This window comes from Leucopleurus acutus, assembly GCF_964270905.1.
Source record: "Leucopleurus acutus genome assembly, chromosome: 3".
In the NCBI taxonomy this organism is placed as follows: domain Eukaryota; kingdom Metazoa; phylum Chordata; class Mammalia; order Artiodactyla; family Delphinidae; genus Leucopleurus; species Leucopleurus acutus.
The window spans coordinates 783,096-803,047 of NC_139145.1; the positions used below are offsets into that span (position 1 = coordinate 783,096).

General features: G+C 62.9%; 1 protein-coding gene across 1 annotated transcript in view; it reads right to left on the reverse strand.

The window, feature by feature from the left end:
* Nucleotides 1–19,952, reverse strand: part of SBNO2 (strawberry notch homolog 2) — a 43,851-nt gene that overhangs the window by 18,818 nt on the left and 5,081 nt on the right. The window contains exons 2-4 of the mRNA XM_082835198.1: nt 11,994–12,185; nt 7,444–7,517; nt 6,741–6,849 (exon numbers count right to left, since the gene is read on the reverse strand). Of these exons, the coding sequence (XP_082691324.1) occupies nt 6,741–6,849; nt 7,444–7,517; nt 11,994–12,146 (336 nt within the window). The 5' untranslated portion in view covers nt 12,147–12,185. The remainder of the gene's footprint in view (nt 1–6,740; nt 6,850–7,443; nt 7,518–11,993; nt 12,186–19,952) is intronic.

Below are 19,952 nucleotides of genomic sequence, written 5' to 3' on the forward strand. Positions count from 1 at the left end.
CGCCCCAGGCCCCGCCCTGCTCTTCCTCCTCCAGCCTTGGCAAGCGGCCTGGCTGTGCACAAAACGCTGCTCTTCCCTGTGGCGCCAGCCCCTGCAACCCGCAGCCCAGAACAGAGGGCAGGACGCAGACAGGGCCAGTGGCGGGGGGCACAAAGCCCTGAGGCCTGGTGCCCGTCCTGCTTGTTTCTTTCCATCACCCCCATTCCAGGACGGTTCTGTGCGGATCCGCGGCCAAGAGGAGCAAGCGGGCCCATGGGCCTCCCTGCGGTTGCCCAGCACCCCAGAGCTCTGACTGGGGAGGGTCCCTGGGGTCAGGGAGACCTCGGCCCAATGCTGCAGCCCTCACCTGTCTCCAGCCCACAGCCGGCGGAGGAAGTGGGGGGAACATGGCCAGCGGCCACTGCCGCAGGTGAGGAATGTATACAAATGGCAACAAGGGGAGGAAGGACACTCAAACTGTCAGGCAACGGGGAAACGCAACCCGAAACCAGCGGGACACACTTCACACCCGCCCGGACGGCTGGACCCACAAAGCCAGCAGGGACCAGTGTGGGGAGGAGCTGGAGAAATCAGAGCCCCTACACGGCCGGTGGGGGCGCGAAACGGGGCAGCATCCTCGGAAAACAGTCATAGTCACCCCATGACCCTGATTCCACTGCCAGGTGCCCACCAGAGGCAACGGAGACGCACGTCCACAGCAGCCAAAGGTGGACACAACCTAAGTGTCCACCAGCGGATGACGGATAAACACCACATGGTCCCTCCACACACGGGAGCATCACTCGGCCACGTAAAGGGGTGAAGCCTCGACACTCACTACAGCGTGGATGGACCCTGACAACAGGATGCTCAGTGAGAGAAGCCAGACACAGAAGGACCCACGGTGTGTGATTCCATTGATGGGAAACGTCCAGCACAGGCAGATCCACAGACACAGAGAGTGGGTTCCTGGTTGTCAGGGGCTGGGAAGGAGGTGAGGGAGTGACTGCTGATGGGGACGGGGCTTCCTTTTGGGTGATGGAACGTTCTGGAGTTACATAAAGGTGGTGGTTGTAAAACTCTGTGAATACACATTAGAAGGATGAATTTTAAGGTGTGTGATTCTGTCTCAATTTTAAAAAGAATTACTAGGAAACGGGCATGAAAAGAAAACCCACAAAGGACAAGCACAAACTTTCTGTGATTAGGTTTCAGCAGCAGGAAACTGGTCAGGTTGCCAGCAGTTTCTAAACTCGGACTCTCTGCCCCCTGTATCTCATCACCAGATGGCTGGTCGGCCCTGTCTGGCCAGCGCGTCCGATCCGTGGGGCTGCCCGGCCAACAGGACGCTCGCTGGTCCCTAGGCTGCCCCCGGGCTGGCCACAGAGGGGTGGGCGCGGCCCATGTCGGGACCTCCTTTGGAAATGGGGTCACTGCAGATGTAGTCGGCTAAGATGTGGTCGCACTGGAGCAGGGCGGGCCCTAAGCCGACGGCCGGTGCCCTTACAAGAGGGAGGTCTGGACACAGACAGAGAGGAGAAGACCACGTGGAGACGGAGGAAGAGGTGGGGTGACACAGCCACAAGCCCAGGACGCCTGGGGCCCCAGGAGCTGTGAGAAGCATGATGGACCCTCCCCTGGAGCCTGCGGAGGGAGTGAGGACCCCAGGGTGGGGGACCTTGGCCGTGGCCCCACGTGACCCAGGGGCTTCCCTTGGGAAGCGGCCCCCCACCGCGCCCTGCCAGCGCCAGAAATCGCCAGGAGCCTGCTGGTGGGGTAGGCCAAGCCTCTGACCCTGTGGAAATCTGTTCGCGGAGCAGAGGATGTCGCCGACCCCTCTCCGTGTGGGGAGCTGCCCAGAGTTTGCAAAGCACTTTTCTGAGCTGTGACCTCATCCTGCTTCCCAGAAGCCTGGGCTGGCAGACGGAAAGTGTCCTTATAGGGCGGACGCGGGGCCCACCTGAGATGCCTGGAGGGACCCTCAGGGCGCACGCCTGCCCTGCCAACTGCGACTGCGTGAGGGTGTCTCAGCCCACCAGAAAGAGCCCTCCCCCTCCCCGGGGCCCGGCTGAGACGTGAGGGTCCAGGGGGCCTTGGGAGGTGGGGTCAGGGCAGCACCTGATCCCGGGGGCTGCAGCGGGGCTCAGCACTGGGGGGCAGTGAAGGAGGGAGGGGCAGCCACCCCTGCAGCCAGGACCCCAGAGAAACCAGGGTGGGGAGAACCCAGGGGAAGGCCTGGAGGGGCAGAGGCAGCAAGAGCTGGAGGCACAAGGCCTCGGGGGGCATTTGGAAGGCTGGGCACCCCCCCAACCCCGACTCCAACAAGGCCCCAAACAGCCCTCCTAGCGAGAGTCAGCCACACCTGGAACACACGCTCACACTGAAGTCTACACGCACGTCCACACCAGCATGATTTACGGCAGCCGAGAGGTGGAAAAGACCCAAATGTCCATCGATGGACAAACACATACACACACGTGTCCCCCAACACACGGGGACGTCCCTCAGCCACGTAAAGGGGTGAAGCACGGACACTCGCTACCACGTGGACGGACCCTGAGAACACGATGCTCAGTGAGAGAAGCCAGACACAGAAGCACACACGGTGTGTGATTCCACTGACGGGAAACGTCCAGAACAGGCAGATCCACAGACACAGAGAGGGGGCTTGTGGTGTCGGGATGGAGGAGGGGGAAGGGTGACTGCTAAGGGGGATGGGGTTTCTTTTGGGGGATGGAAGGTTCTGGACTTTGGACAAAGGTGATGTCTGCACAACACTGTGAATGCACAAAAGCCGCTGAACCGTATGAAATGCAAGTCACATTCCAATTAAGAAATAAAAGCCACACGTCCACACCCCCCAACACGTACCATACCCTGCAGTGGGAGACCCCAGGTGGGGCCCCTCAAGGTGTAAGGGGTATAAGGGCCTGAGCAACTCTGTGTCAACCTGAGGGCGGGAAGGACAGTGCACAGTGGGGGGACCCAGAGGAAGCTGCCTCACCAGGGGTCAAGGTCAACCCATCAGCAACGAAACGCATCGACAAGGCCTTGAAGACAACGTGCCGTGTTTGTGGGCCTCCTGCCAGGGACGCAGACCCCCTCCCAGTGTGGGGCACCCTACAGACACCTGGCCAGTTCTTTCGGCGCCTCAGCACACCCATGGGTGTACATGGGTGTGGTCACCAGTGTTGCACCAGGGCTAATTTCTGCCCTGTGACGCTGGTCTCAGCTACGTAAGATGCCACGTGTAATGTGTAGGCAAGAGCGTCAGAGCTGAAATTTTCAGGTAATCCCTGGGGGCACTTCCCCTCCCACACTTGGAACCCAGGGCCCTGGCTCTGGGGGCTCAATGGGTGCCAGGTCTGATGGCCAGGACTGTCCAGCGAAGCAGAGCTGCCCCAGAGCAGGGACCGGACTGGCTTCCCGCTTTCCCCAGGGCAGAGTCCCTCTGGCTAGAGGGACCCCACACAGAGGCCAGCTCGACCCTCACCAAAGGTCCTGGCCTGGGCTGGCTCGTGTGCAGCCCCCAGGGAACTGCTCCCGGCCCAAAACGGAAGTCGGGGAGAAGCTTTCTCCTGCTAGGCAGCAAGAGTCACACAACCCATCTCCTTTCTCTTTTTGCTTTGGCTGCTAGGAAACTCAGGGCTCAAGTTTAGTAACCAGGAGGTGTGTTAAGGCCTGTGGGCTTCTATTCACTTCCTGCCCCCAGCCCAGGTCTGGATTCCCCATTCCAACTCCTTCTAATGTACAAACAGGGGTGAACGCTTCAACGGTGTGCCATGGGCCTCATGAAGGCTTCACATGGTGAAGCGGCTTAAAACAACACACGTTTATTACTTTATGGTTCTGGAGGTCAGAAGTCTGAGATGGGTTGTCAGAGTCGGTTCCTACCAGAGGCTCCAGGGCAGCAGCGGTTCCCACCTTTTCCAGCTTCTAGAGGCGCCGCATCCCTGGCTCGCGGCCCCTCCTGCATCCTCACAGCCAGCAGCGCAGCATCTCCCGTCTCTCTCTGCCTCTGACCCTCCTGCCTCCCTCTCATAAAGACCTTGCGGACTTCTGTGGTGGCGCAGTGGTTAAGAATCCGCCTGCCAATGCAGGGGACACGGGTTCAAGCCCTGGTCCGGGAAGATCCCACATGCTGCGGAGCAACTAAGCCTGTGCACCACAGCTACTGAGCCTGAACTCTAGAGCCCATGAGCCACAACTACTGAGCCCACATGCCACAACTACTGAAGCCTGCGCACCTAGAGCCCGTGCTCTGCAAAAAGAGAAGCCACCGCAATGAGAAGCCTGCGCACTGCAACGAAGAGTAGCCCCCACTTGCCGCAGCTAGAGAAAGCCTACGCGCAGCAACGAAGACCCAACGCAGCCAAACGTACATTAATTAATTGAAAAATATATATATATATTTTTTAAAAAAAGACCCTGTGATGACACTGGGCCCCCCAGGGAATCCAGGGTCACTCCCATCTCAGGGGCCTTAATTTAATCCCACCTGCAAAGTCACCTCTGCCCCGTGAGGCAACAGATCCACAGGTCCCGGGACCAGGACAGGGACGTCTTTGGGGCTGTCCCTGTGCCGGCCCCCGTGCGACGTCACTCAGTCTGAACCAGGAGCAGAGGTGGCTGTGGTGGACCCACCGGGCCAGGGCTGAGCTGGGAAGGGCCTTGAATGCCAGGCTCGCTCTGGACTCCATCCTGGCTTGGCCCACAGGCCCAGGGTCCCGGGGGAGGTGGAGGAGGCTGACCACAGGGCCTCAGACCCTCAGCCTGGCTGAACTGTGCTCTCACATCTGTCTGACCCCATGGTTGGCAGTGAGGTGAGATTGCGTTTGAAGAAGGTTTCGCTGCTCTAAAGGGAGATCTGGGTCCAAGTCGCCCCCAGCAAGGGCAGCTGGAGAGAGGGTGGGCTGCGGCCCCGCTCAGCGAGCATCTATCAGGTGGATGAGCAACCTCCAACACGGGGCGCGCTTCCCCACCTGCAGCAAGGAGCGGACGCGGCGCCCCGGGGGCTGCTGGGCTCGGAAGCCGCGTGGATCCCTCGCAGAGCTGGGGCAGCAGCGGGAGCGGGCGAGTGGGGGGCGGAGCGAGGCCAGGTGGGTGGCTGCAGGGGCCGGGACACCCCCAAAGGCTTCATCCACCCAGCAGGGACGCCCCAGCAGGGGACCAAGTCAGGACGTGGAGCGGTGCCCAGGACACGGTGGACAGGAGGCCCGTCAGCCGCCAGCCCGCAGATGAGCCAGAGACATGGGGCCGTAGTGGGTGGGGAGAAGGTCCTGGGCCGTCGGCCGGGAGCCCTGGATGCTGAACCCACTGGCCCTTCCTCTCCTGGAGGCCAAGGGTCTCCTCACGGGCTGGCGGCGGGCAGAGGAAACCACGTATAGCCTCTGTAAAGGCAGGGAGGCTGCGTCCACGGGCCTCCTGTTCCTGCCCCACGGCCCTCGCCCTCGCCCTCACCCTGGGGTACCTGGGGCTCCCAAGGGGCAGGCTCTGCTCCCGTCGCCACGAGGCCCAGCCGTGTTGTTTCCTGGGTGGCCACAGAGGGTCACTGACAGGGCAGCTCAGGGCAGACGTCCAGGGTACGGTGTGGCAGGGCTGTGCCCCCCAGGCTCCGGGGTCCCCCACCTCCCCAGCGCCTGAGCTCCACCTCCCCGGCCACGTGCCTGCCCCCGACCCTGGCCCCCGCAGCTGTATCTCCACAGGGACCCCAGAGGGTTTAGGGCCACCCTAACTGGGAGGACCTCAGCTCCGTCTACCTAATCACACCCGCAAACACCTGACTGCCAAGTAGGGTCTTGTCCTGAGGTCTCGGGAGGACCTGGATTTGGGGGGATGCTGTCACCGCAGCACACACCCTTCGGTCCGGTTCTCTGCCCGGCCCTGCTGCTGCCCCAGTGAGTGTGGGCCGGTCTGAACGGCCCTGGCCTTGGTCCAAGTGAGTCCAGCAGGTCTGCACCGGCCCGTGTGTGCCGTGGCCTCCCTCGGCCTGTCACCTGGTGGGGCCCATGAGCCCCCACTTTACAGAAGGAAACTGAGGCTCAGGGGAGCTGAGCACCTGACACCCCACTCCCTGGCGGGCCCACGTGGATGCTTGCCTAACTGAGCGCCGAGGCAGCCCAGACCCAGAGGCCAGCACGGAAGCTGCCAACGGTTTCAGCTTCCCAAGGGAAACTCGGCACCACCTGGCCCCTGTTGGGGTCACCTCACGACACTGCTGGGCTCCTTCCCGCAAACCCCCTCTGAGGCTCTCAGGTTCGACAGCTGCCGTGCGGGACAGAGGTGTGGGACCCACTTGTGAACCCCGCGGACAAGGCTACAAGGCGGGGTCCGCCTGACTCCCTGGGGGCTGAGCTGCCTGGCGTCCCCCAAAAGATCGAGGTCAGACGTCCTCCCTTCCTCCAACTCGAGGGGCTTATGTTCGTCAAGCGGCTACCGTTTTGGGGACATAAATGCTCACTATGCTGTTTCGACCTGATGGGGCATCACTCCGGCCTGGGGGGGCGCCGGGAACGTGGACCCCGCCAAGGCGCTAGGGCACCCAGATGGAGCAAGTGGGCGAGGAAATTGGACGCTCGAGATGTGGCCCCATAACCCGCAGACGAGCCCAAGCGCAGCTGGGCCCCCAGCCTCGGTTTCGTGACCTCCGATCCGGCACCCCCGTCTGCTGCGGGGAAGTCACACCAGCCCGTCCCCCAAACAAGCCCAGTCCCCCAGCACTGACACCCCATGCGGGGCACAGCCCAGCCGAGGTCTCCTACCTGAGGAAAGTCGCTGCTCTTTGGCGGGAAGCTGGGGGTGGCGGCTGCAGGACCATAGCTGGTGTCCACGCAGGGCTGGCCCACAATGAAGGAGGAGTTCATGAACTGGCTGGAGGCGGAGAAGGAAGCTGAGCCAGCAGGCGTGATGGGGGTGCTGCCTGCCCACCCCAGGTGCAGGACAGGCCAGCAGGAACAACTCCGGCGCCTCAGAAACTCCGCTCAGGAGGGGCCCACGCACCCATGTCTCGGGACATGGCGCCCCAGAAGAACCTCGAGGCTCTGGCTACATGTGCTTCCGTGCCCTTTGCATGGGCCATTCCTTGGCCTGGTACCAGGCGTGCTCTCTTGGCAAACTCCTACTTACCCTTCAAAACCCAGCTTGCTGATGCCCTCCATGGGGAAGCTGTCCTCCCAGCTCCTTTCACCCCTGAAGTTTCTCACCACCACCTGGTGTGCCCCCCACAGTATAGCCCTTCCTGGCCCCCTCGTCCCCACTACCTCTGCCCTCTTCCCTGGAGAGTTCTCGCTAGACAGACCACAGCAGGTCAGTCTCAGCTCTCCCCACGTGGCCAGGGCCGGGCCCACAGCCCCCGTGACTGAGAGCTCTAGTTTTCTTTAGCCCATGACTGCGGGACGAGGAGGCATAGCGAAGCCCCTGCGAGGGGGGACCCCCCAGCAGGACACAGTGGGGCTGGGCACTTACTGGCTCTCGCTGGAGAAGGCTGGGTATGGCGTGGGCGAGAAGCTGCTCCACCAGGGATAATGCAGCATGGCATTCTGAGACAGAGTGGCAGGCGTCAGGGGAGAGGACAGGAGGGCAGGGTCCCTGGCCCTCCTCCCCCCCATCCCCGCCCCCCACTGCACTGCCCTGGGGCAGGCTCCAGAGAGCACTGAGCCCGCCTGCCCAGGAGCTTCCCCGTGTGCACAGAAGAACCCACCCAGAGGGCTGTGGTGAAGAGGAAGGCTTTGGTCAGTACACAAGCAGGTCTGGGGACCAGCCGGGGAGGGGATGGCGGGCATGGCTGTGACTCTGGACTGGCAGGGCCCCCAGAATCCCTGCAGGGCCTGGGGAGCCCAGGCTGGACGCCTGCATTCTAGAAAGAGGAGGAGGGGACCCTGTGTAAAGCAAGACAGTAAGAGTCCCTCGTGAGCCAGCACCCATAAGCGAGACGCGCAGCCTGCCAGCGGGTGGGTGGGGGAGAGGGGCAGGGGACTTCTCAGAGGGGCGGGGGCTGAGGTCAGGGTGAAGGGCTCCCACCAGCACCGTGGACGGCCCTGTCCCAGCCAGACTCTCGCAGCCCAACCACTCCAGGCAGGTCTGAAGCCCAGCCTTCTCAGAGCTCCCAGAGGCCAGGCCCGTGTGGCCCAAGAGTGAGGCACAGGCAGGGGTTCTGGAGAACCTGCTTTAGGAAACACCAGGGGGAGGGAGGATGGCTGGAAGGTGAGCCTGAGGTCAGCAGGGGCAGCATGTGCCAGGACTGGCTTGAGGGGTAGGGCTGTGGACACTCACACCCTCTGTAGAATCGGGGTGCTGCGTCCCTGCCCTAAACGGGCCGCTGGCCACATGAAGCTCCATCAGGGAGGCCCGCTGGCTGCAGCTGCCGTGCCCACTTGTGCCAGCCCTGGCCACAAAAGGCCCACCCCTCGGGACTCACTGACCTAGTACCGGCCCAGAACCAGCCTGCGGGGCCGGGACCGCCCCTCTCTACCAAGGAGATTGCCAGCCCCACTTTCTATCACTGTGACCCCAGCCCTGGGCTGCCCACAGGGCCCCGCCTGCTTCCCCACGGTCCAGCTCAGAGAAGGGGCATGAAGGAGATGTGGTGAGATGGTATCAACTGGTAGAGGTCCCTTGGCCTCCAAACTAGAGGCCAGTCCAGGATGTAGTTTGGGCCCAGAAGGGGGCAGCCAGGGAGAAGGGGTCCAAGGGGCCCCTTGCTCACCAATCTTCTCCACCTGCACCCAGACTGGGCCTGGGGCGGTCCCTGTGGAGCTCCCAGACCAGGGGACCCCCAGGTCCTTGAGGAGTTTGAGGCCTCAAGCTGGGGAGGCCTCAGGCTGGGGAGGGTCCCTCATGACTTTGTCTACCCAGCACCCCAACCTCCTCCCCCAGCACGTTGCTCTGGCAAGGCTGCCAACCAAGGACATCCAGCCCCATCTCACAGGGGTGGTACAGCATGGCCAGCCAATCAGAACCTTCCTCGGGATTTTACACTTGCAGCCAGAGGGGTGACTCCACCTTCAGAGGGCAGGCCTGTGGGACCAGATTGGTCCAAAGATGGGCCCTTACCCCAGCTAGCCAATCAGAGCCTGCCTGGAGACAGAGAGGCTGGCCCTCTTCTGGGAAGGAGCAGGCCCTGGGAGATTAGCCAGAAGCTTACTAGGCCATGTGCAAACTGATGAAGGAAGATGACATTCCTGCTAGGGCAGCAAGGGCGGCAGATAACATAGGGCTGCCAGATAAAAAAACAGGAATTGGAATTTCTGATAAACAAAAGATAATTTTTAGTGTAAATACTGTATGGAACACCCACATACTAAAATTTTATTTGTGTTTATGTGCAACTTAAATTTCACCGGGCTCTATATTTTTATTTGCTAAATCTGGCCACCTTAGGGACACTGACAGTCCTGGGGGCATGTTCCTGCCAGGCAGTCCTGGGGCCAGCTCCACTCCCTGCCTGCTCCACCCTGGGATCCTCCTTACAAGCTTGGTTCGGCCAGGACACATGAGAGAAGTAAGGAGCACAGTGCCAACACTGATGTCCCCAGCCTACATGGGCTGCCCGGGCTTCTGGTCACTCTTGGGCCAGGCCCAGTGTGGTCTGAGGGGCAACCCCCACATTCGGTGGCCCAAGAGGAACAGGCTCTGTGCACAGCCTGAGCCCTGGAGGGCACTGGGGAGCCTGCCCTGCTGGCTCTGACTGCCCGGAGTGGGGCTCGGAGCCAAGGTCAGGCTCCACGCGGCACCTCCCTTGTAAAAGGGTCTCTGTCTTATTCCAAACATCCCTCCCCCAATTCCAGTATCTGAGCCCCTCTGGTCCACACGGGCTGTCCAGACAGAGCTCATGTCCTGGCCCTCAGTCAGCTTCCTGGGTCAACACCACGGGACGTGGCAGGAGCCCATTCCCTGTGGAACAGCTCCATCCTCTGCAAACCCGCCCAAGCTGGGGCTCGCTCTGACCCAGGAATTCTATTCCAGAAACACACCCCCAGGGACTCATCCAGGAGGGGGGAGGAAAACGCAGTGGCGCTATTTATAGCAGCAGAAAAAACTGGAGTCACCCCAAAGGCCCAACAACAGGAAAATAATTAGGCAAATGATGGGATGCTGAGGAGAAGGAACCCTGAGGCGTTATAAGAATGACAGGCGCGGGCTTCCCTGGTGGTGCAGTGGTTCAGAGTCCGCCTGCCGATGCAGGGGACGCGGGTTCGTGCCCCGGTCCGGGAAGATCCCACATGCTGTGGAGCGGCTGGGCCCGTGAGCCATGGCCGCTGAGCCTGCGCGTCCAGAGCCTGTGCTCTGCAACGCAAGAGGCCACAGCAGTGAGAGGCCCGCGTACTGCAAAAAAAAAAAAAAAACAGACAAGAATGACAGGCGCGTGCTCCAAGCCTGCAAAACAGGGCGACATAGCACCCAAGGAAGGAGCACGCTTTGTGCCGCGTGTGGGATGGCACCGGGGCATCCGAGAGCCTCAGGGTGGGCGCGGGCGGCCAGAGGCTTGGAGGGAGGTGGGGGCTGAGGAGGGCAGGGGCCCCATGGGTACAGCTGGCCTGGCACACGTGTGCCCGGGGCCCTGGCCGGAGGCTCTGGCCATCAGCCGAGGCTTGGAAGCTGCGGGTGGGTCTGCAGCTGTGACCCGTTTTTGCTCCCTCCCTGCCGACTGGCAAGGCCCGCTCAATGTGGCTTGGCACTGTGCTCTGCCCCGTTAGGGTGCCTTGTGGGCACAGCCAGGCACGGAGTGAGTCCTGGGTTCGCGCGCACCTCCCAGCCCCATCTGATGCTACACTCTGGGGTCTGGGATGCCTCATGACAGCTCTGGACCCTCAACTTGGAGCTCCACTTGGGTCCCGAGGCCCAGGGCCCGGCTTCTCCCAACCCCAAGCTGGATCCTTGCTCTCTCTCCCCACGCAGGTGTGCGCGTCACTGCCGCAGCCCACGCGGCCCCCTGGTGCCCGCACCCCATCTGGTCTCCCCACCCGGCAGCTCGAGTCTCCACACAGAGAAACTCGGCTTCTTTTCTTTTCTGCAGGGAAAGAGCCCCTGTTTGGCTCTAGGCCTGACTCGCTGGAGGACTCTGGACACTTCTCTTCACGAGGCCTCTTGTACCTTTTGTGATATGAGGAGGCCTGGCCCCTAGGGTCGTTTTACCACTCGCGGTACTTTTATTGCAGTCATCAGAGCTCGGAAGCAAGCGAGATGTCCCTCAGTGGGTGGAAGCAACCATGGGACATGCGGACGATGGAAAGTTGTTTAGTGCTAAAAAGAAATGGGCTGTGAAGCCAGGAAAAGTCTCGGAGGAACCTTAAATACACATCGCTAAGCGGAAGAAGCAGATCTGAAAAGGCTACACACTGTGATTCCAACTCTGGGACATTCTGGAAAAGGCAGGTCTCTGGAGCCAGGGGAAGCATCAGCAATGCGGGGGTTGGGGGGAGGAGGGATGGACAGGTGGGGACCAGAGGGGTTTTAGGGCAGTGAAACTACGCTGTGTGACGCCGTAATGGTGGATGCGGGTCATCTTGACATCTGTCAAAACCCACAGAACATCCAACACCAAGAGTGAACCGAATGTCACCTTGGCCCTCAGGTAACGATGCTGGGTCAGCACCGGCTCCCAGGTTGGAACACAGCACACCCACGAGTGTGAGAATGTTAACAGTGGGGAAGTGGGGAGGGGAGAGGTGTACGGGAACTTGCTGTGCCATTTTCCTGTAAACCTAGAACTGCTTAAGAAATAAAGTCTCATAAAGTAAGAAGAAAGAAGTGATGAAGCAGAGCAGACGAGTGTGACCTGCCACAGTGGTCCAAGCCCTCGACGTCCCGCAGGTGAGGGCAGCTGCCTGGGCCGAGCGTCCCGAGGGCCAGCCGAGGCCTTGGCAGGAGAAACCTCACGGCTAACACGTGAGGGACTTGGGGGTGACGGGAGCCCCTGGAGGGTCCTGCCTGCAAACCTGGGGGCTGGGATATGGGCTTGAGGCACCAGAGAAGCGCCGAGGGGCCGGGAGGAGACCCTGAGGGCTGGGGCTCACCTGGACGCTGGGTCCGCACAGTGGGGTCTGCAGGGGCGGCGGGCTGTACAGGACGCTGCCGGCTGGTGGAGGCTCGTGCGGAGGGAACTCCCCATCCATGGTGGGCCCCACTGCCAGCATCGGGGGGCTCCACACGCCGGGCCGCAGGGGCATCTATCTGGGCTTCTTGCTCCGTGGTGGTGGCATCATGACCTGGGGAAAGACACGCATGTCCTGAGGTTGCCCTCTGATCCCGACAGGGGAGGGCGCCCTGCAGGGACAGGGTCAGCAGGCTAGGGGGTGGCGGGACCCCCAGGGGACCCCGTAGATATCCCCCCAGCCCCTCTAACTGCCCCATCCACGCAGGGGGCAAGCTGATGCTCCCAGCACGGCAGTGCTGCCGGGGTGGCCCTCCTGCTGTCCGGCCACCCCCTCCTGGGGACCCGGGCTGGGACCGCCAGGGTGAGGGCAACCCCTTCCGGTGGCCAGGCCCCGCCGCTCTCCCGCCCTCGTTCTCAGACCCCTGCATAATGCTGGCCGGGGGCTGCTCCCTCCATCCACAAAGTGGGCCTCCAGCCCTGGGAGCCCAGCGAGCCCAGCATGAGCCGCGGGGGGCCGCACCCCTGGCTCTCTGTACCTAGCATGTCTGGCAGAGAGGAAGCCCGACCAGCCAGCAGCTCTGAGCTGGGGGGCCCACCGGGGCTGGGAAGCCCCACACCTCTGCAACCAGGTCAGGCTTGCCGAGGGTCTCCGGGTGGTTGGGGCCAAGCTGAGTGGGGAAGAGCTCCCAGACCCAGATGGGGCTAACGTCGCACAGGGTCCCCACTGAGAAGGAGGGCAGACACCCAGCCGGGAAAAGCTGCAGGGGCCAACCTAGCCCCACGCGATCCCCCCGATTCGCACCCGCCTGTGGCCTGGGACCCCAGTCCCCAGGCCCCATCGCCCGCCTTGGATAGCAGGGACCTCAGGCTGGCGGAGCACACCTTGGGAAGCAGCCCCAGGACGTTAATCACCCGGGGAGGCAGGAAGGGAAGGCGGCTGGCACTCCCGGCCAAGCCCAGAGTGAAGAAATCCTCGGGACTTCCAGTAATCACTGCCGCACACGGGCAGCTTGTGCAATCCCGTGGGGGCGGGGAGGGCCGCCTGCACCGGCTGGGCGGCCCGTGCGCGCCTCGCCCTGCGACCCAGAAGGAAAGGGGCCCGGGGGCCGGCCACAGCCCACAGCTGCGTCCAGCCCTTCAGGAAGGGAGCGGAGGCCGGGCCGCCCCGCTCTGCTCAGGCCTTGGGCTCCAGCTGCTGGCCGGCCGCCAGTGCCACGGCCCCCAGCCTCCTGCAGGCCAGACCCGGCGGGAGGAGGAGGAATGCGAGGCTGCTCTGGGACCCACGGTCTCGGTCAGGAGGACGGTCAAAGCCCAGCTCCGCGTCTAAGGGTCGGAGAACCTCCCACAGCTCGGGGCGCCTGAGCTCCTCTGAGCTTCGGTTTGGTCATCAGGAGGATGGGCTGCTCGGGCATGAGCACAAGGCTCATCTGGCGCGCAGTGGAGCCCAGAGCCTCCGCGACCCCAAGCCACTCCAGTGACCGCTGCCTCCGCGGAGGCCCCGGGAAGCTCCTCGATTCATGGGACCCCTCAGCGGATCCACCTGGGATGGAAGGCGGGCTGGCTCGCTGTGTCCCTTGGGTCACTTGTCTGCAGCAAGTGCAGGGCATGTGTCTCTGCCTGAGACCCCCACTAACCCCACTGACACCCCTGCTGCCACAGCGTCCCTCTCTCGGCAGCCACACCCCGAGCACCACCGACCCCATCCCACTCGCGGGCACTTCCAGGCTCTGCGGCCGCGGAGGGCGGGGCTGCTTTCTTGGGAAGCACCATCCAGAGCCCACGGCCAAAAAGCATGGGAGGGGGGACCCCAGGCCGTCCCCAAGGTGCGCTGCACCCGAGGAACCCCCCGGCTGCAGGCCAGGCTTGTGCGCCCCCATGGCCCCTGTTCTGAGTAGCAGCCCCAGCAGGCTCAGGCCCCACGCCGTCACCTGCCATCCAGGGCATCACGTTCCCCCAGCAAGAGGTCTGTCCCCGCAGCGAAGGCTCCATGACTGGGTGGGAGTTCCTGTAACGGAGCCTGTACATCCTGTCCTCTCAAAGACACGGGGCAGGGGGCATGCCTTGGGGACCCCGCCAAGCGGGGGTTCAGACCAGGACCCAGAGGGGGGTGTGGGGAGGGGAGCGATGTGCCTGCGAGTCAAGGCGTCTGCAGGGCACCATTATCCGGGATGGGGCAGGGGGGACGCGGTGGGTGGGAATGAACGTGGTGCCACCTGGGGGTCGGCAGCTCCTCACACGGTTAAACGGTCACCATGGCAGCCAAAACGTGGACACAGCCCAAGTACCCACCAGCAGATGATGGATAAACACCACGTGGTCCCTCCACACACGGGGGCATCACGCAGCCACACAAAGGGGTGAAGCCCTGACACTCGCTACCACGTGGACGGACCCTGAGAACGTGATGCTCAGTGAGAGAAGCCAGACACAGAAGGACCCACAGGGTGTGATTCCACTGATGGGAAACGTCCAGAACAGGCAGATCCACAGACAGAGAGCAGTTGTCGGGGGCTGGGGAGGGGTCGACACTGTGCCCACCGCCATCCCCATGCCCCCGGGGCCACCCCTATGGTGTCCCTGTCCTTCGATGCCCAGGCCCAAGGTCATCTCCCCGCCCCCACCTCCACAGTCTTGGCTTCCTGCTCCCCCGTCCCACCAGTGCTGGCACTGGGGCAGCCCCCAAACACAGTCCCCCCACCCATCCCCTCACTTTCTGACCTCTGCTAAGCAGCCCCACCGGCCCCGCCCCGGCCCGGGCTCAAGACCCTGTCGCCAGCCCCAGAGCTGCAGAAGGTGACCTCACCACGTCCCTGGGGGGCTTCCAGCCGCCTAGGATCGACCCCACCAGGCGGGGCCTTGGGGCTGAAGGAGGCCGGGTCAGAGTGTATTTTTAGACGTGAGCCCCATGACACGTGCCACGTGGGTGCCCACAAGGTGCTCTCAGGGAAGGGCCCACGCTTCACCCAGCTTTGAGTTGCAGGATTTCCTTTTGAGATCAGGTTTCGAATGAGTCATTGTAAAAGAGAAAGATCAAAGAATTGGTGGCCCAGACCAGACGACCGGGGGGGGGGGGGGGGGGGGGGGCGGGGGGGGCGGCGGAATGTGGGAAGAGGCGAGATCTGGGACAGCCGGACCCCTAGGATGCGCCCAGCTGGCAGGTGACCGCGGCCACCCCTGCCTCTTGCCTGAGCCCACTTCACCCCATCACCCTGGCCAGACCTCACCGCGGGGCCGGTGTCCCCAGGGCAGGCCGCTGGGTCTCACCCACGATGCGTGCTAGTGGCTCAGCCCCCCAAGCACCCTCAGAACCGGCCGCCTGGACCCCCTGCCGGGTGGTGCCTGGCCCCACTGGCCACTTGTTATCCGGCCCCCCAGGAACTGCGTCTCCAGGCATCAGGGACCTGCCGGCCTCCTCCAGGCCACAGGACGGCAGCCCTCTGGCCACCCCTCCACTGGGGTCTGAGCAACAGCCCTGGGATCCTGGGACGGGGGGAAGAGTTGGGGGCGCGTGGGGACAGAGGCTCTGGTGGAATCGGGAGGCCTGGCCGGACCCCGACTGGGCTGAACGGGATATCTGGGGGAGGGCCGGGGTGGGGAGCTCCCTCCTCGCCCTGCTGATCAGAGCCAGCCTGGGGTCAGTCCCCAGTGGGGGCGCCCGGAGAGGCTCTGTGCTGAAGTCGGAGGGATGGAGGGACAGGGATGCTCGGGCAAGGGGATGGGGCCCTGTCCTGCGGGCACCGGCCACGCTCTGAGGTCCCACCTGGGCTGGCTGGCACCGCTCGGCTGTGTCAGGACCCCCAGGAGGGCACGTGCCCCTGGACAGTCACCTCCATGGACAGGCCGGAAAGGGAGGGAAGCCTCAGGGGCCTCCCCACCAACTGACCAGGCCCGGTACTCGGGTGGGACGCATGGGGACACAGGGTCAGCTGGTGAGCGATGGGGGTATGGGGATTTGGTGGACAGAACCCAGTGTGCAGGAGGGAGGTGGTGGGACAGAGGAGGTGTGCTGGAGAGACTGGTGTCCCCCAAGTTCATGTCCACCAGGAACCTGGGAATAGGCCCTCATTTAGAAATAGGGTCTTCACAGATGAAATCAGTTAAGATGGGGTCGTACTGCAGTAGGGTGGTCCTAACGCAAAGACTGTGCCTTTGTAAGAGGGAAATTTGGACACAGAGACACAGGGAGAAGCCACAGGAAGACAGAGGCAGAGGCCGGGGTGATGCAGCCACAGGCCTAGGATACCTGGAGCCCCAGGAGCTGGAAGAGGCGGGAAGGATCCCCACCCCCCAGCCGCCCCCCACCCCAGCCTCTGGAGGGAGCACAGCCCTGCTGCACCTTGATCTCAGATGGCTGGCCTCCAGAGCCAGGAGAGGATAAATCTCTGGTTTAAGCCAAGTGTGCAGTCAGCTGTTACGGCCACCCCCGGACACTCGGACAGGACCGGGGGGGCTTCCTTCGGCCGCTTCATTCAGCAGAGCCAAGGAGCCACCCTGACACTGGGCTCTAATTCCTGCCACCCGGGGCTGGGCGCACTGCTGACCAGGGCAAGGCTGGCACCAAGCGTGCGACCCAGGACCTCCACGGATTCCCAGGAGGCCTGTGGAACACAGCAGCCCTGGGATGCCAGCGGTGGGGAGGGCCCAGCCCCTGAGCACACGCCCATCGGGCGGGACGGGGAGCCCCATGGTCTGGAACAAGGAGGACGAGGTGGGCCCGCGGAGAAGGCCAGGGGTCCAACTTCCAGTTCTGCTGCCAGTGGGGGGAGGACCTGCAGGCTCCCCAGCGCCCACACTTCACTGCCAGCGGGTGGCTGAAGTGACAAGCAGTCTCTTGCAAAACCTCCCGGCCTACTGGGACACAGACCACCCCCCGCCGGCCCCCACCCCCATCATGGGGCCACAGCATCAGAGCCTCGGTCCCGGCCTGGTACAGTCAACACCAGGCCGCACGCAGGAGGCCCTGGGGGGAGGGCAACCACAGCAGAGCCAGACCACATGGGCGCCGGCCACAGGGCACACGCACGGTGACCCCGGACACCAACCCAGGGACGGTGCCGCTACCCCAGGAGCCACCACGGGGGCAGGCACATGCCTGAGGATAGGCCCCGGCCAGAAAAGCAGGTGGTGGGTGTCAGGGCTCCCCCCACGCGTCTCGGACAGACCAGAGGCCAGGAGGGCAAGGCCAGCCATTAGGAGAAACTGCACCCTGGGATGCAGAACCGACCCCAGATCCAGGTGACAGAGCGATATTTGCTGAATGTTTATGCAGAAAAGGAGACCCTCAGGCTGAGTCCCAGAGGCACCAACCCGGGCTCACCTGCACTGGCTGTGTCCGCGCCCACAGACCCATCCGCGTGTGGGCACAGAAGAGCCGGCCTGGGGTGCTCTGATGGCCCACGGCAGGGCGGGTGCTTCACAAAGCAACTCACACACCCAGAGCGGCCGCCCCGCATCCATAAGGGCCTGTCGTTGCCTTACAGCCCTCAGAAGGACGGTCAGCGCCCCCGCCAGCCCTCAGGGCACAGCTTGGAGGCACGTAGCCCTTTGTATCCACCCGAGGGCCAAGTGGGGAATGGGGTTGAAGACCGGGAGCTTCCTTAGTCACAGCTGGGGACACTGTGCCTGGGTCTTGGGGCCCCAACCCCTGGTCCCCACTCCCAGGTGTGGTCCAGCCTTACCAGGGGAGAGCCCACAGGATGAAGCTCCCGCTGTGGTGCCTACTGGCCCACCGTTGCTGGTGGCGGACCTTCCAACCTACGTCCACGTGGACATGTGTGGAGCGGCTGCCCGCAGCGGCAGGGCATCTTCACGCGGGCTTCCTCCACTGGGAAGCGCGTGCTCAGGGCCTGTGATTACTCGTGGTCTTTAAAAGGCTTTAGAGGGGGCTTCCCTGGTGGCGCAGTGGTTGGGATGCAGGGGACACAGGTTCGTGCCCCGGTCCGGGAAGATCCCACATGCCACGGAGCGGCTGGGCCCGTGAGCCATGGCCGCTGAGCCTGCGCGTCCGGAGCCTGTGCTCCACAACGGGAGAGGCCACAACAGTGAGAGGACCGCGTACCGCAAAAAAAAAAAAAAAAATTGAAGTGACGTCCACACAGCACAATTAGCCATTGTACAGTGTACAATTCGGCAGCGTTTAGTGCATTCACAATGCCAGGCAACCACTGGCTCTCTCTCGTTTCAAAACCAGTGTATGGGGCTTCCCTGGTGGCGCAGTGGTTGGGAGTCCGCCTGCCGATGCAGGGGACGCGGGTTTGTGCCCCGGTCCCGGAAGATCCCACATGCCGCGGAGCGACTGGGCCCGTGAGCCATGGCCGCTGAGCCTGCGCGTCCAGAGCCTGTGCTCCGCGACGGGAGAGGCCACAACAGTGAGAGGCCCGCGTACCGCAAAAAAAAAAAAAAGCCTTTAGAAGGACTTCCCTGGTGGCACAGTGGTTGGGAATCCACCTGCCAATGCAGGGAACACGGGTTCGATCCCTGGTCTGGGAAGATACCACATGCCACGGAGCAGCTAAGCCCATGCGCCACAACTACTGAGCCTGTGCTCTAGAGACCACGAGCCACAATTACTGAAGCCCTCACGCCTAGAGCCCGTGCTCCGCAAGAGAAGCCACTGCGACGAGAAGCCCGCGCACCGCAACGAAGAGTAGCCCCCACTCGCCGCAACTAGAGAAAGCCCGCACACAGCAACGGAAGACCCAACACAGCCAAAAATAAAAAATAATTAAAATAAAAGGCTTTAGACACACTGAGCTTGTGGTCTCCTCTGACCCCCAGGTCTTCTTCCCCAGAGTGGATGTTAAAGTCAAATCTCAGCAGGCCCAACTTCCTAGTCCTTTGACACTGACGTGCCCCAGTCTGTCCAAGCTCTGTGGGGAGAAGGGTTTGTCCCTCCTGTCGCTTGCTGCTTGATGACAGGAGTGTCTCAGGCCAGCTGGCATGCCAGGTCTCTATACCCAGCTCCTCAGAGAGTCCGGAGCGAGACAGTGGCTGGTGCTGCCCACAGCCAAGTCGCACTAGTCCCAGGCGAGTGGTCAGACCTGTCAGTACCCTCCTTGGGCTCCTTAGGTCCAGCCTGGTGCCAAGAACATCCTAAGAGACCTTTGCCCAAGCCAAAGGGCACCCGCCCCCAAATCACAGCAGATGGAGCCTACGTCCCCTTCTCCTGTCAAGATGAAGGACCACAAACTCAGGCCCTCTCCCAGGCCTGCAGGTCAGAAGCCCAGGCGAGCTCGCTGGCCCTCGCCTCTGGGTCTCCGGAGGCCCGGCTTGGTGCTGATCCTGTCGGCAAGGTGGGGCTGCGGCCCAGCTTCAGCAGCAGCATATGGAGGCCCCTTGAGCTCCGACTCAGTCCCCTTCAGCCTCCATGGAGAAAGTCCTCTGCTTATAAGGATTGTGTGATGACACTGGGCCCCCCGGGGAATCCAGGGTCCTCCCCATCTCAGGGCCCCTAATTTAATCCCACCAGCAAAGTGCCTTTGTGTGTGGGGTGACACGTCTGCAGGTCCCGGGGCCAGGAAGGGGCATCTCTGGGGCCATTACTGAGCAGACTCCTGAACCCAGCTAGGACACAGCCCACGAGTGGACAGGCAGCCTGGTTGGGACTGGCCTGACCCTGTGCATAGTACCACCCCACGCCGCCAGGGAACCTCCTCAGGGCCACAAAGGGGCTGCGGGGCCTCCTCTGCGCAGGGATGCGGCCCGGGGCTTCCAGATGGGCTGGTTTTGCAAGGGGAGTGGCAGGTCTGGATTTTGGGGTGCAGTCCCAGCATGGGGTGCCTTCCTCCTGGTGCCCACGGTGGTGGGGGCAGAGCTGCCAGACTCTCCAGTTACAACCCAGCTCCCCCCCAACCCAGGGTCCTCCTGAGCGCCACCCTAC